Source organism: Halichoerus grypus, chromosome 2 (assembly GCF_964656455.1).
Source record: "Halichoerus grypus chromosome 2, mHalGry1.hap1.1, whole genome shotgun sequence".
Classification (NCBI taxonomy): domain Eukaryota; kingdom Metazoa; phylum Chordata; class Mammalia; order Carnivora; family Phocidae; genus Halichoerus; species Halichoerus grypus.
Window position 1 is genome coordinate 58,411,880 of NC_135713.1, and position 14,137 is coordinate 58,426,016.

Consider the following 14,137-nt stretch of genomic DNA (forward strand, 5'->3'; position numbering starts at 1 on the left):
ATTTTTTTGTTTAGGCTGTTTATGCTTCCACCTGAGGCAGTTTTTCTTCAGTGACAGCATTAATTTTTGTATGTTCATCCTAGACATTTTTCAAAACAGGATCCCCACATATTGAGTTTGTCTTTTCTTCTCTCATCTGTAAATCATTCTTCCCTGGGGTGATTTATAGGAGGAAGACTGTTTACTGAAACTTCTTTGCAGTTTGCCCTAAGGGGGGATTCCTCTTCAAATGTCAGACTCTGGAAAAGTAACATTTAGACGAGAAATAATTCTGTTATTGACAAAAGGGTTGACACCAGGAACTGGTCTGAGCCCTCTGCCTCTTGGCTGCTTCTCTCAATTAGATGAAGTCTTCATGGAGTTCTCTGGGCCACCAGGCTACTTGACAATTCACACAGGCAACATGGTAGTTATACTAGTCCTTCCTTGCATGGTCCCTTTCAAACTTGGCTCTGCTCTTTCTCTTCTAACAGAATAATGCCTTATGTTTCAACTTTGTTACCCTTCAAAAGAGAATTTCTCTGGTCACTGTCGAGCTGGGCGGCTCACTCTAGATTCACTGGATCAAAATTCTTTGTCTTAATCTGCAATTCCAGATTCCTTTTGGGTTTCTAGACTTTGATGTTGGGGGAAGGGGTCGGGATGGTGACAATGACCATGCAGGAAAGGGGTGAATCAGGAAGAGGGCCCTCTCATTCATGAATCCTTTCCAGCCCTATTGCTTTGACTTAAATGTGCCTGCTGAGTGCACTCAAGTGTTTCTTTCTGTAAATAGGATCAATAAATGCAAGGATGATTTTCAGACAATTATTCTTCATCCCAAGTTGGAGTAGGGTGTGAGAAAGACAGAAAGGCGGGGGGAGAGGGAGCAAGAGGGGGGAAGAGAGAGAGAGAGAGAAAGAAGGGGAGAGAGAGAGGGAGAGGAGGGAGGGAGAGAGGGGGAGAGAGAGAGGCAGAGAGGCAGGCAGGTTTGGTCTTAGAATGTTGTGATTTTTCCAAGTAATCACTCTTCTGAAACCACGAATGGCTTAATGGTTCTTTTTGTAAAGTCACTAATTTACACCTACTCTAATAGAGCAAATTATTGACTTGAGGATAGGAAAACCAGCTGTCACCTTGGATTTAGAGCTTGAACAGAAAAAAGTTAGAGCCAGCCATTTAGCTTCCCTGGACAATCCTGTAACATCATCCCCTGGGCAAATGATGCTTTCCTACTCACCCTGACTTGTTCCAGTTCCTGGCAATTAGCTATTACTTTGCTTTGTCCTCTGGAGGTAGTATTGCCTAGTGGTTAAGAGTGAAATTTGGAACCAGACACACTCAGACTTAAATTCTCACTCTGCCTTTTACAAGTTGGGTGACCTTGTGTGGTTAGCATAGTGCCTGGTACAGAGCAAAGGCTTAGTAAGTAGCAGCTATTAGTAGTAGTAGTAGTCTTAGTAGCCAAGGGAAAAATAATAAGGCTGCATAGCTGAAGATGACTATTAATACTATCTAGTTCAGATACCATTAGAACTAGCTGAACAGCTTTGAGTTCTGGATTCATAAGATATTTCTGTACAGCTACATTGAAGGTGCTGAAGTTCATTCATTTAATACTTTATCATTAGTTGATGCATTTGTTTAAACTCCCTTTTGGTGTTCCAGGCCTATTGCTACGTGGACGTGGGGATATTATGACCGGAATAGCCGCGACTCTGCCTGCATGGAGCTTATCCTCCATGGAGGCAAGCAGGCAAGTGGTGGTGGTGAAGAATGAGGTCAGACTCTGGAAAAGTAACATTTAGAGGAGAAACACAGGGAGCCCTCAGTCACTGTGATAGTCTGCTTTAACGTTGTGAGGAGTGCACAGCATTCTTTAAAGAAATTCACTAAATAAGTGACCTCCCTTCCATAGTATTCCTCCAGTGCCTGACATCACATTTGGGGGTATCTCTTGACTTGTTTGGCAAAGTAGCAGAATGATATAGCATGACCTTATTGTTGAGTAATTTTGTCAGATCATAGAGGCATTTAAAATAGATTTTTTATTTTAAAAAGCTTCCAATTAATCTGGCCTTGCTCCCAGGCACTTGTGAAATGAGTCAGGTATGTGTCTCGCCAAGAGCAAATTTAGGTGAAGATGTGACCAGGTGAGGGAGACCAAGGAAAGCTGGGGCCCAGGCCTAATCCTGCAGGGCATTTATGGGACTGCTGGGGAGGAAGGAAGGAGAGCAGGACAAACTGTGGGGGTGGAATGGGAGGGGGCTGCTGAGGGCAGAGAGGTGCCACCAGGTAGGCAGTCACCGTGATCAGTGTCCACTAGAGCCCTTGTTCCCTCCTTTGCTCTTCTGTTCCTCTGCTTCATGCCTCTTTAATGTCTTTTCCTTTTTCTCATATGTAAAATATGAATAATAATAGTCTGTACCAAGTGAACTAATCCATGTGAAGAATTTAGCGCAGTGCCTCACCCTTAGGAAGTGCTCAATAATATATTAAACTTTTATTATCCAACTTTTCTCACTATGTGGCAATATGTAATTTACCTGCTGGCCTGCCTCATGATTTCTCTGGGAATGGAGACTGGCTTTACTCATATTTATCTACCCTGCAGTGCCTGGCACACAGTAGGTGCTCAACAAATTGTATTTGTCTTTATGAAGATGCTGGGTTTTTTTCCCTTCAAAATGCTTATGAAGCTCTAGAAGAAAATTATGGTACTGTATAACAATAGCTAGCATTTATTTAGTGTTTACTATGTGCTAGGCACTGTGCTGGTTGCTTTGCATGCATTATTTGCTTGTAGGACCACCTTATGGGGCTAATATCATTTTACTAATGAGAAAACTGAGCCATAGAGAGACTAAGAACTTAGCCAAAGCCACCCAAATGGTAAGTGTCAGAGCAGAGTTTGGAATCCACACAGTCTTACCTAAATTTCTGTATTGCCTTAAAGAGGTAGGGAAGAAATCAGGAGGATGCCTGTGAATGTGGCTCAGAGGAGCCGGAAGTGGCCAAGGCATAGAAAACAAAGTGGGCCTGGTGTGCCTGGAAACCCACCATCCCTGGATTCTAAAGTGAATCTTCCTGCTATCTTTCCAAGCCTGAGGATGCCTTGGTTAGATTCTGCTCCCCTGGGCTGCTGGCCTGAGGTTGGCATCTCCATTTTAGGCTGGGGCTTTATGTACCTGCATGGAAGAGGAGGTGCAAAGCATTGTACTCGCCATATGGGGCCCCATTTGCATTTAGTGAGTGCTCAGCTGTGCACAGTGTCTCCTTAATGAATCACATGCAAGCAGAGCATCGCTATATTTATCCAAGCCCTGGGAGCTGGAGTGCTTGCTGTGCTTGGGCTCACATACCCCAGAACAGTGCCTCGCAGGTTGTTCCAGTTTTCCTTGTGGTCAGGGCCTTCGGGCCCTTCAGTAATTCCTTCCCTGGCAGGATCAGCTGGTTTCTGAAGCATCTTTCTAGGCATGCTGAAGCCAAAAAAAATGTTTCCCTCCTGAAGCTATAAGAGACCAAGTGCTAAAAAAGGACCTTGAAACCACATCTGCCGTGCCCTTGACTTCAAGGCCACACTTAAAGCCTTGCAGATAGATGAAGCATTTTTTTTTCTTTTCTCTTCCAGCTTCTCAGGAGAGGCCCTACAGTGCTGAATGGGCCCCATCATCAGTTTATTTCTTGCATGTAATCTAAAACCCTTATGTATTTTATTTGCCTTAGTCACTCCTTCCTGGAAATACTCCTTTTATTTATATGTGCTCAGATGAGAGAGCTTCTCAGTATGATCACTTCTGTGCTTGGGAATCAACAACAACAATAAGAATAGTAGCTGATATTTACTTAACACTATTAGGTGCCAGCTATAATATTAAACACTTGAAAGACATTATCTCACTTTTTCCTACCTCAAAATCACCCTTTGAGTGAGCATTATATCTCCATTTTGTCAGTAAGGAAGGTAAAGAGTCCAAGGCTGCACAGTCAGTATACAGAGGAGTCTGGCTGGAGAGCAAAGCCCTTTACACCAAATAGCTGTTTGCGCCACTTCTCCTGCCCAACTGCGTTCAATTTCTCCAGCTCTTCTTCCCATTTCTACCAAGTAAAACCCCAGGCTTAAAAATTCTCTCTCTCTCTCTCTCTCTCTCTCTCTCTCTCTCACACACACACACACACACACACACGACCACACCCACATTTGCTAAGTAAGACTGCAACAACTTTGCTTAATGATGTAGTCACTGTTAAGTGCAAGCCATTTCCCTACAGAACTGGTTTTTTAATCTTTGATGAAACTTAAGCAGGTGTAGAATATTTTTCCTTCCCTGGACTAGAGTGTGATGTTTAGGTACTTCACTTGTGACATGAATAATAGGGAGTAGTTTGGATCCGCACTGAGGCAGATGTCCCTGAGCTTGGCCTCCTGGGATCCGTGCCTTCTGCCCTCCCCTGTTAGAGTCTCAGAGCACAGAAGGAGAAGAGTGCCAAGTTCTGGTTCAAGCTATAGCACTGGCACAGTCTGTGACCTAGAGCAAATCAGATTTTTCTTAGTGGTAGAAATTAAATTCAGTTTCTTATAAAGTTTAAAGTTGAGTGCATAGCCCGGACTTGGTCTCATAGCCTAAATATCTCTTTTCTTTCCTACCTCAGTCAAATAACATTTAAAAGATGTCAGTAAAGCCAAGTCACTTGCCCACTCTGGCCCTCGGTTTCTTCTGTATAATGGGAAGCATGGACTAGATGTTCACTGGCCTTCCCCATAGCTCTTGGTTTAAAACTCCAGGGGGCAGCAGGAAGAAACCCACCCCAACCTGCAGAGCTCTGACCAGACAAGGTTGCAACAAATCCAACCAGAGCTAGTTTAAGAAAAAAAGGAATTTATTGGAAAGATATTTGTGCAGCTCATACAATCCAAAAAGAGTTAAAAAACCACACAGAGAGGTTTGGGAACCAGGGCAACCTCAGGGATCTCTTTATCAGGAGTTCATGAACATTCCCCTGGAGTGCTGCCATTAAGATGAACCCCAATAAAGCCCATTTTTATGTTTCTGTGTTAAAAAAATTACAAATTCCAGGGAGAGAGCCACCAAAAGACCATTCAGTTATGGAAGGTGGGGGGTGGGTAGGGTAAAACAATAGGAAAAAGCTGCTGAAGGCCATTCTTGTAGGCTTCACAAGTGGTTCCCAAGAAGAGGACCGGGTGGGAATCCTACCCCCTTCCCCATGCAAATACACTAATAAGTATGCCTTACAGAGAAAGTCCATATGTATGTAAATAATGATGACTCTATCATGGGCAGCCATGTCTGGGTGTTAAATGTTGAGTGGGAAACACTATAGACCATAATAGGGATTGTGAGATCGCTTAGTAGACGTTTTCAGGCAGCTGTGGCTAGTGAAAAGAGTAACAGATTTCAAGGCAAAAGGCTTGGGGGATGGACCATCCATTAGCTTAGCTTTGGGCACAAAGAAAAACTAAACAATGTCATCTCTTGGGGAAACCACCACCACTTTGAATTAGGATCCTGCCTTCCTCTCTACCAGATCTGGTCTCATAGTTTGAACTTTGATGGGATTTGGGCAAGTTTCAACCTCTCGGGAGTTTTCTGTGTCCTCATCTCTGAAGTGGGAATGATAGTAATATTCCTATAATTACCAACAAAACGACAGTTAACATTTGCTGGCACAAGGCATATGCTGAGCACTTCACGTGTGAGCTGGTCTCTTCACAATACTTGGGCACAGTGCTGTTATGGCCTAAGTTTTGTAGATGAGGAACCGGGGCTTGTGGGAATGAAGAGAGGCAGTAAAGCATGGAGCAAAGTGCTGCACAAAGTGATCGAGAGGGTGGGCCCAGGAGCCGGATGGCCAGGTATGAGTGGCTCTAACACTTCCGGGTGTGGAGTCCTTGGGCATGTTGCTTGAGTTTGATCACTCTGTAAAATGGGGATAATGATAGGGCCCACCATAGTGTGGTCGTGAGGGTAAGTGATTTAGTACGTATGTAGACAGTGCCTGGGGCCGAGCAGCGTGCAACAACATCTGCTGTCATTAATAAGGTTTTCCGTTAGTACGGGGCAAAGTGGAGGTTGGAGACCCAGAGCTGATGGACTCTAAAACACATTGTCTATGGCTGACATCTCTGTGCTGACAGGACAAGAAGGCTCAGAAGGGAGGAGTTTTAAGAGAGGGGCGAGGGCACAAGGGAGGGAGAAGGAGAGAGAGCTGCTTCAGGACTCTTGGCTCCTCTCACAGTTTGTCTCTATGACCTTGAACTAGATACTCAGAAAGTCAGAGCAATCACTGGGTCCTTGTAATTGATTGGAACATTCAGTACGGGCTTTCTCTTAAGCTTCTGACCTCAGGGGGGCTTTAGAAAGCCGTCAGTTAAGAAAAAAGAGAAGAGAGGCAGAGAGTGACTAACATACAGAGAGAAAGATGGAGTCAGAAAGAAGAAAAGCGGAGATGAACATAGTGACCCAGAGAGACAGAGTAAATAATACTCACAAGCAGATAAGCGACACATGTTTAAAGACAGAGAAAGGCAATAGAAGAGAAGCAGAATGAAGAGAAAAGAGGGGTGGGGGATGGGTGGGAATTCAGTGCAGACATTACGTGATGGACTGCCCTTTCTGTGGTTGATGGAGCAAACAGACCAGTAAAGCGCTGACAGCTTTATCTAAGGAAAGCACCTTCCCACACAGCCGCAGCAAGTGGCGTCTGACTGTGGAGGGCAGTGACAGGGACACTCTTTATCTGAACTGGAGACAGGAGCACTCTTCTCTGTATTTCACGCAGGATGCCACAGATTAGCCTGAAGATTTTTCACGGTCGGTGATAAAGCCTTGTTTGGAGAGGCCTAGGGCTGAACGACACTCCAAGGCCGGGCCAGGAGGGCCATAAGCCTTAGGAACCTGGAGACACATTTTATATGAGGGGATGGTTTCTATAAAAAGTTGCATGTATATATTCGTGCTGGCCTTGAAAATCTCTGCAAGAATATCCATCCAAATGTTAACAGTCCCTAATCTCAAGGTAGGATTAATGAGGAGTCTCACTTTGTAAGTAATGTGTTTCTGTTATGTTGGCATTTTTGACAGTAACAATATAGGGCCTTTATAAAAAAGAGGAACAAAGTTTCAACTAGGTGATAAGCACACTCCTTGAAATGAGAGGGCCGGGGACACAGTGGCCCCTGATATGGAACAGGCAAGTACATATTTGTCTGATAAGCAGACAATGGCTAAGTGGAAGGGCGGTAGACTTGAAAATATTTCTCCTTGATTCTTCCCAGAGACTTTGGAAATCTGGTGGCCACAATCTCCCTTCTGATTCTTGCAGAAGAGTGAAATTATGAATGTCTCCTTGGCTTGGATGAGTTTCATTCCTTTGAGGTTCTTCAGGGTTTAAAAAAAAAGGCAGGAGTCAGTGGGAGGGTATCTGTTCTGTGCGTGGACAGAGGTTTTCCTGCGAGTGAATGATGGCTGGAAACACTGCTGGCTCAGCACCCCGGCGCTGAAGTCCCTGTCTCCCACCCCTCACTCTTAATCTTAAATGAAGTTTGTGGCTGCACACACTTTCAAAGGTATTGCCTATAGGCTTGAGAAATGACCCAGATGTGTCTTCTTTCAGGCTTTATGAAGGCAAAGAACAGATGGAGTTTGAAGAATCCATGAGACGGCTCTTTGAATCCATCAACAACCTGATGAAAAGTCAATATAAAACAACCATCCTTTTGCAGGTTGGTTTACACTACAAAAAAAAAAAAAAATCTCTTTTCCTTTGGTCATCCGATAAATACCAGCATGGTGAGATAATGTCTACTTTTGCTTGAATATGTAACCCTGTCTTAATTGAAGGCCTGGGCTGGCCACATGGTCCAAGGATCATGAACATCAAGGAAAGCACATTTATTGTTTGTTTCCTGTGAGGGTAACAGTGCCTCTTTTTAAATAACTCTGAAGCTTTTGCTACCTGGAAGGAAATAGGTCAAACCTGATCCACTTCTAATGGTGACAGTGGTGGGGCGTCTGGATGACTGAGTCAGTTAAGCGTCTAACTCTTGATCTCAGCTGGCATCCTGATCTCAGGGTCGTGAGTTCGGACCCCGCAATGAGTTTGGACCCCGCGCAGCAAGGAGCCTGCTTAAAAAGAAAAATAATGATGGTAACAGCGGTTAAGGTGGCAGTCTCTTAAATCCTCTACTTTTGATTCTCAGCACCATAAGCTCAGATCCCCTTTTGGGGTTAGAGTCTCCTCAATAAACAGGGAATACTTTGGAGAGAGGTCCTCTAATTTATGGTTTATGATGCTAATGTACAAACTCTATAGATCTTTGAGAAACCTTGAGTCCCACCCCAAGTTTGAGCAAGAGTTTAGCAGCAGAGAGGCTGAATGAAGAGGCTGTTTCAGGGAAGACTTCTTAACTTTCACAGGATTGACTGGTAAGTGTGCAGGAAGGGCTGCCTCATGCCATATGAATAGGAAACAAATGCATTTATTGAAACCAGCGAGTTAACACAGATTACTTGTTCTTCTTTTAATCAGAGTTATCCTTTTAGTTGCTAATTTAAGTATCTGCTGTGCCTGAGATCACCCAGACCCTGGCTGGAATGGGTGAGGTGCTAGTGTCCAGTTAGAACGGAGGTGAGGAGGCAGAAGCAGAAGTCTGTCTAGGCAGCGTCCGCTGCTGATGCCATGGGTTCCCAACTTTGCACATCAGAATCTCTTGGGGATCTTTAATAAATTCTGATGCCTTGTTACCACCACCAGACATTCTAATCTAATCAGTATGGAGTGTGACCAGGGTAAGGGGAGTTTAAAAAACTCCCTGGTGTGAAGCAAAGTTCAGGAATCACTCTGCTAGTTGCTTCTTTTGATTGAACAAATGTTGGCAACCTCTGTGTCTGTGTGTGTGTGTGTGTGTGTGTTTGCATGTGTATGTGTGTGTGTGCGTGTGTGTAGGGGGGGCTTTGTCTAGTTCACCACTGTATCCTCAGCACTTTGAACAGTCCTGATACATAGCTGATGCTTAATAAGTATCTGTTGAACGAATGACTCTCAGGATAGGTGTGCAGATCTCCGTTTCATAGATGAGGACATTGAAGCTCAGAGTTGATACCACTTTGTCGGGCTCCACTGCAGTCAAGGGCATGGCTGGCGTCCAGATCTCCTGCCTGGCTCTGAAGACCGTGTTCTGAGCTGCTACATTACCCTGTTCTTTACACTATACATTTAGCACCTGCTGGAGATAAGACTGTTTTCTTCGGGATGAGTCTTACTGTTTTCACCTTCCCTCCCCTTTTGTTGTTGTTGTTGTTGTTGTTGTTGTTTTAAGTCTTCCCTCATCCTTTTACGAACCTTCATTATTTTACAACAAAGGGAATAACAGGAGCAGGGGACAGCATGAAGAAATGTGATAAGAGCTGGAGCCTGTCACTCCGCCTGTATCATATTAGAAGCAGCTGAGCTTCCAGGGAGAGGTGTGAGGTTGTTCGGTGAGGGCTGAGGTTGACTGGTTGCAAAGGGAGAGGCTGCAGCATGGAGTCAGTTCTGAAATAGCTCCAAGGAAGCTGAAGTACGAAAGCAGAAATGCCGGACAAATGAAGGAAGACAGTTGGTGGGGAGGAGAAAGGAGCAGATGCTTCAGAGAGATAGAGGTGCCAGGAGAGAGACAGACCACTGACCTTGAGAAAGCCGGAGGGAGGCAGCTCTCGTAGAGCCACTTTTTCTAATTTCAGCACCTATTTCCCGGTGATGAGCTACATGTACCTTGGGGGAAGGGACAAAGGGACAGAGGGAATAAGAAAGGGCAGAAAGAAAGGAGGAGAAAGAAAGGAAGCTACAAAGCAAAGAGGAGCCGGTGAGCATCGTGGCACTGAGGAGACATGGATGTTCTTCTTGCTCAGCTGTATGACCGTAGGCTCGTCATTTAACTTTTCAGTCTGTTTCCTCATCTGTAAGACTTCACTGTTTATGTGAGGATCAGATAAACACTGTCTACGAAAGAGCAGATTGTAAAATGCAATGCAAATGCAGAGAACTAATGTGATTATTATGGTCTGGGTATAAGCCTTTTTACTCAAGTTCTTACTGTCTGGGAAACTATGTTAGAAATGCTTTATTTTCCCTGGGATTTGGGCCAGGTTATGCTGGTTTCTCCTCACGGATTTCTACCCGAGAGTCTTCAAAAGGGACTTCATCTCCTTTTTAATTTGCTCTGAGGGCCAAATTTAGCTTCCAGGATTTACATAAAATCAATAATACTTTCTACCTATGTCTATGGTTGCTGAAAATTTGTCAAAGAAGGATATAGCCTTATCCAAATATGGGAAGCAACAACCTTTGAAGATTTAATGCCATTTTAAGGTGTGATGTGTGGGCTGATGAGGGGAGAGGGGTCAAGGCCGTGGAATGTTAGCAAGCTCCATACAAGGAATCTTCTTGAACTTTGGCATTTGCTACTGGAGAGAGACCTCGGTGGGAATTAGGCATCCACACTTGGGCATGTAACATTGGGCAAACTGCTTCAGTTTTCTGGACCTCTGTTTATCCTTTTATGAAATGGAAAGCCTAATGTCTAATTTAGAGGAAATATTGAGAGGATTAAATAAAGCAATGTATATAAAGGGAGAAATATAGGGCCTATTACATATTTCAATTTAAATAGTTTTTAGCCATTTATACCTCTCCCTTCTTTACCTCATCATTAAAACAGAAGTTTTTGGAGCATTTTCCTAGAGTAGGAGGGGATATTTATATTCCTAACCTCGTCACATGAGGCTGAACAGTTTTAGGACGATTGGTTATTCAGCTAGATCAGGAAACATAGATATAAATTTCAGGGAGAATAAACCCACAAGAACTGACTCTATGGGAAAAAAAAAAAAAAGGGATGACAAATAGTATAGGATGACTGGAGTCCTGATTCTGAGCCTGCATGGGGTATAGTGGGAGAGAGTGCTGTGATCTATTAGCGGTGTCTGCCATAAGTTTTGGGTGAGAGTATAGAGTAAGAACGCAATGAGTGCAACTTTACACCTCCAGCTGGGTAGCAGCTGATGGTGGAAACCCTCATTCATGCCTGCTTTAATTTAGCGTCGAGCAGATCTGGTTCAATCAATTTCGGCTGTGTCCATTGTGAGTTCTGGGATCTCATCAAGTTATTTCTCATTTCTAAGACTCATCCGGTGTTTGTGAATTGCTTCCTGTGGTTTCCTTATTGTTCAGAGTTGGCATGACAGCAGCTCGCTCAAAACTATGGAGAATTAAAAACCAGCAATTCAAAGAAGGTAGAAGATCATTAAAAATACCTTCCATTGATTGAGTACCTACCATGTGCCAGGCATGAAGCTGGGCTCTTCACATACAGTGTTTTTCATCCTTCCAGAGGTTTGCAAGGAATCACTGTCTTCAGTGTCCACAGGAGGCTCATAAAGTTAAATAATTCATCCCAAATTATACCTATCCACAGTGGTGGAGCTAGGATTTGAAAGTACCCAGGTCTCTTGACTCCAAAGTTAGTGTTCTCCCCACCACAAGGAATGGATTAGGACAGGGGTTTCCATGTATTTTCAGTAACAGGCCATAAGCTTAGAAGTCCCTGTGTGTGCCAGCCCTGTGAGCATTTCTGATAAAACTGATGGTAGGTTGAGAGGATCAAAATCAGACATGAGTGAACTGGATGTAGCTCAAATGTGAGGAAAGGGCATTTGGTGACATTAGGCAGACCCATTTGTCCCATTCTCCTTTAGGTCCAGGGTTCATCACACTGCTCCAATTTGATGGTATGAGTGAAAATAAATGAACAGCATGTATTGAATGGTATGCTCCCTTGGCCACTATGATTGTCATACATGGTAATAATGCCACTAGAGTGTCCAGAAGGGCAGAGTCTGTCTTTTGTATCCCCAGTATCTGAATCAGCGACTGCCACTTAGTAGGTACTCGAATATTTTTTGGCTAACCAAATGAAACAATGAATACCAGCTTCCGCTGTTTTGTGTTTTAGCATTTATTATGTATCACACATTAGGCTGAAATCTTCACATATATTGTTAGCTCATTTGATTTTTATAACAACCTTATTAGGCAAATACTCTTCTTATCTCTACTTTACAGATGAGGAAATGGAAGCTTAGCAAGGCTGAGTAACTTAACCACAACTAAGAAGGGGCAGGTCTGGGATTTGAATCCAGACTGTGTAAGTCCAGAGTTTGTGCTCCTAATCACCACTGAACAAAGCATAGTTTCATGAAAGACCCAAGTCTTTCCTGCAGAATGTCAAATGGATAAGTAATAAGCAACAGTAAGCAATAATAAAGAAGGATAGATGTTCGGTCCATAGTCATGAAGGCAAGCTAATTAAGGATGCCTTATTCTTTCCTCTCTTTTTATTGTTTATTGGTATAAATTGTTCAAGTGTCCAACTAAAGGAAGAAAGTGGTCTATTCTTGCAAAGGGGCCCCCAGGCTGTAGGCTGAATTCCCAAAGTAGAAGAAATGAAACTTACTATTTAAATTGTCCTTTTCTCAACCATATACCCCATACTTAGGGGTAATGTTTGGGGAGGATGGATTCAGTGGTGGGGAGGATGAAATTTGTTTCAGTGAGGCTGTTGTAGGCATACTGATAACTAACATTTAATTTTCATGTTGGCCTTAAATTAGGTAGCTTTGTTTCCTTCATTCTCCTGGTGAGAAAACGAGAACACAGAGAGTTAACCTGCTCAAGGCAACATAGATAAAAGTGATCCACAGGGACTTGACTCAGACAGTCAGCCTCTCCAGCCAGCCATTCAGAAACAATGAACTCCCCTGCCCCCACCAAGCCATGGGGGCCAGCATAATGTTGGCTTACACAAAGTATGGAGACATATGTATTCTGGAATGTGTTGGCCTGTCTTTCCTTCTCTTTCCCTGAAAGATTGGTGAGGAGGCTGACTGTCCTGAGAGAGCTGCGTGTATTGTCCTTAGGGACAGCGCCATATCTCTAAGGAAGCTGTCCTCTTCTGGTCATGCTGTGGTGCATTTCTATGACATTGTCCAGTTTCCATGGACCTTGACCATCCAGTGCTTGGTGAAAATAAAAGGCCTGAAAATTGGTGGGATGGAAATACCGTCTGTGCTCTTGAATGAGGAAGATGTCTAGAGCTCTTGTAAAACCTTGCATCACCACAAGACATGCTCTTTTTGGCTAAAATTCTGTCTACTGGCATCTGTGCAGTTCACTCTTACTCCGTTTGGAGGGGGAGAGAGCCTGGAAACAAAGAACAAATCCCCTTTGAGTTTGAGGGAGTGTTTGGTTTGATTTTTGTTGTTATTTTTAAATAGTTGCTGTTTTCTAGCAGCCCAGGATTATCAATTCTGGGGAAGTCCATCTGGATAACAATCATCTCAAGTGTCCTCCCATAACTTATCCCTGGGTCAGTGAAACCAATGTTGCTTGGTTTGGATCTGGCTCTCTTCTTGAGGTTGAAACTAGCCTTTAAGAGGGGTCCAGAGTTGGTGATTAATCTGGGAAATCCTCTCTTGGTGCCACATGGTAAGCTAATTACTAAGTTGACAAATGTTTTCCTGGTGTCCATTCTTACAAACCCTGATACATGTGGTGAGGAAGATCCTTAACTGAGGAGATGTCAGAAAAACTGTACCTTCTTTTCAAAAATTATCCTCATAAAGAGGAGAAAGTTCTTTTTCTCCTTCTTTCCCCAAATCAGCCTTCTTTCCCCTATTGAAACCTTTCCTTAAAGCAGGGTGGGCAGTAGCCAGACACACTGGCTAGGGCCAAGTTGGACAGAATCAGGTACAAATTCTTACTATGCTGCATCTTAGCTGTGTGGCTTCTGGCAAATTACTTCACCTCTCTGTGCCATAGTTTCCTTGCTGGTAAAATGGGATGACAGGATCTATTCATAGAGTGGTTGTAAAGTGCAGTGAGGTCATGCATGTAAAGCATTTGACACGTTTAAAATTTCCAATAATGGTTGTTATTTTAAAACCCTATAATTAATAATCCTATTATATACCTTTATATACATACACATACATAAACTTATCTGTGTATGTTTTTCTTAAATATTATATATAATACAGGAATATATACTGTGGAATGAAAATAGTAACATGACAATATTATTTTATGTATAAAAGTAGTA

General features: G+C 43.3%; 1 protein-coding gene across 3 annotated transcripts in view; it reads left to right on the forward strand.

Moving 5' to 3' along the window:
- DOCK2 (dedicator of cytokinesis 2) overlaps window positions 1–14,137 on the forward strand; it is a 404,152-nt gene that overhangs the window by 91,470 nt on the left and 298,545 nt on the right. For all 3 annotated transcript variants that reach the window (XR_013445613.1, XM_036079463.2, XM_036079461.2), the window contains exon 23: window positions 7,615–7,723. Coding sequence is in view for 2 of the 3 variants with exons in the window: in XM_036079463.2 (XP_035935356.1) it covers window positions 7,615–7,723 (109 nt within the window). In the remaining variant the exon portion in view is untranslated. The remainder of the gene's footprint in view (window positions 1–7,614; window positions 7,724–14,137) is intronic.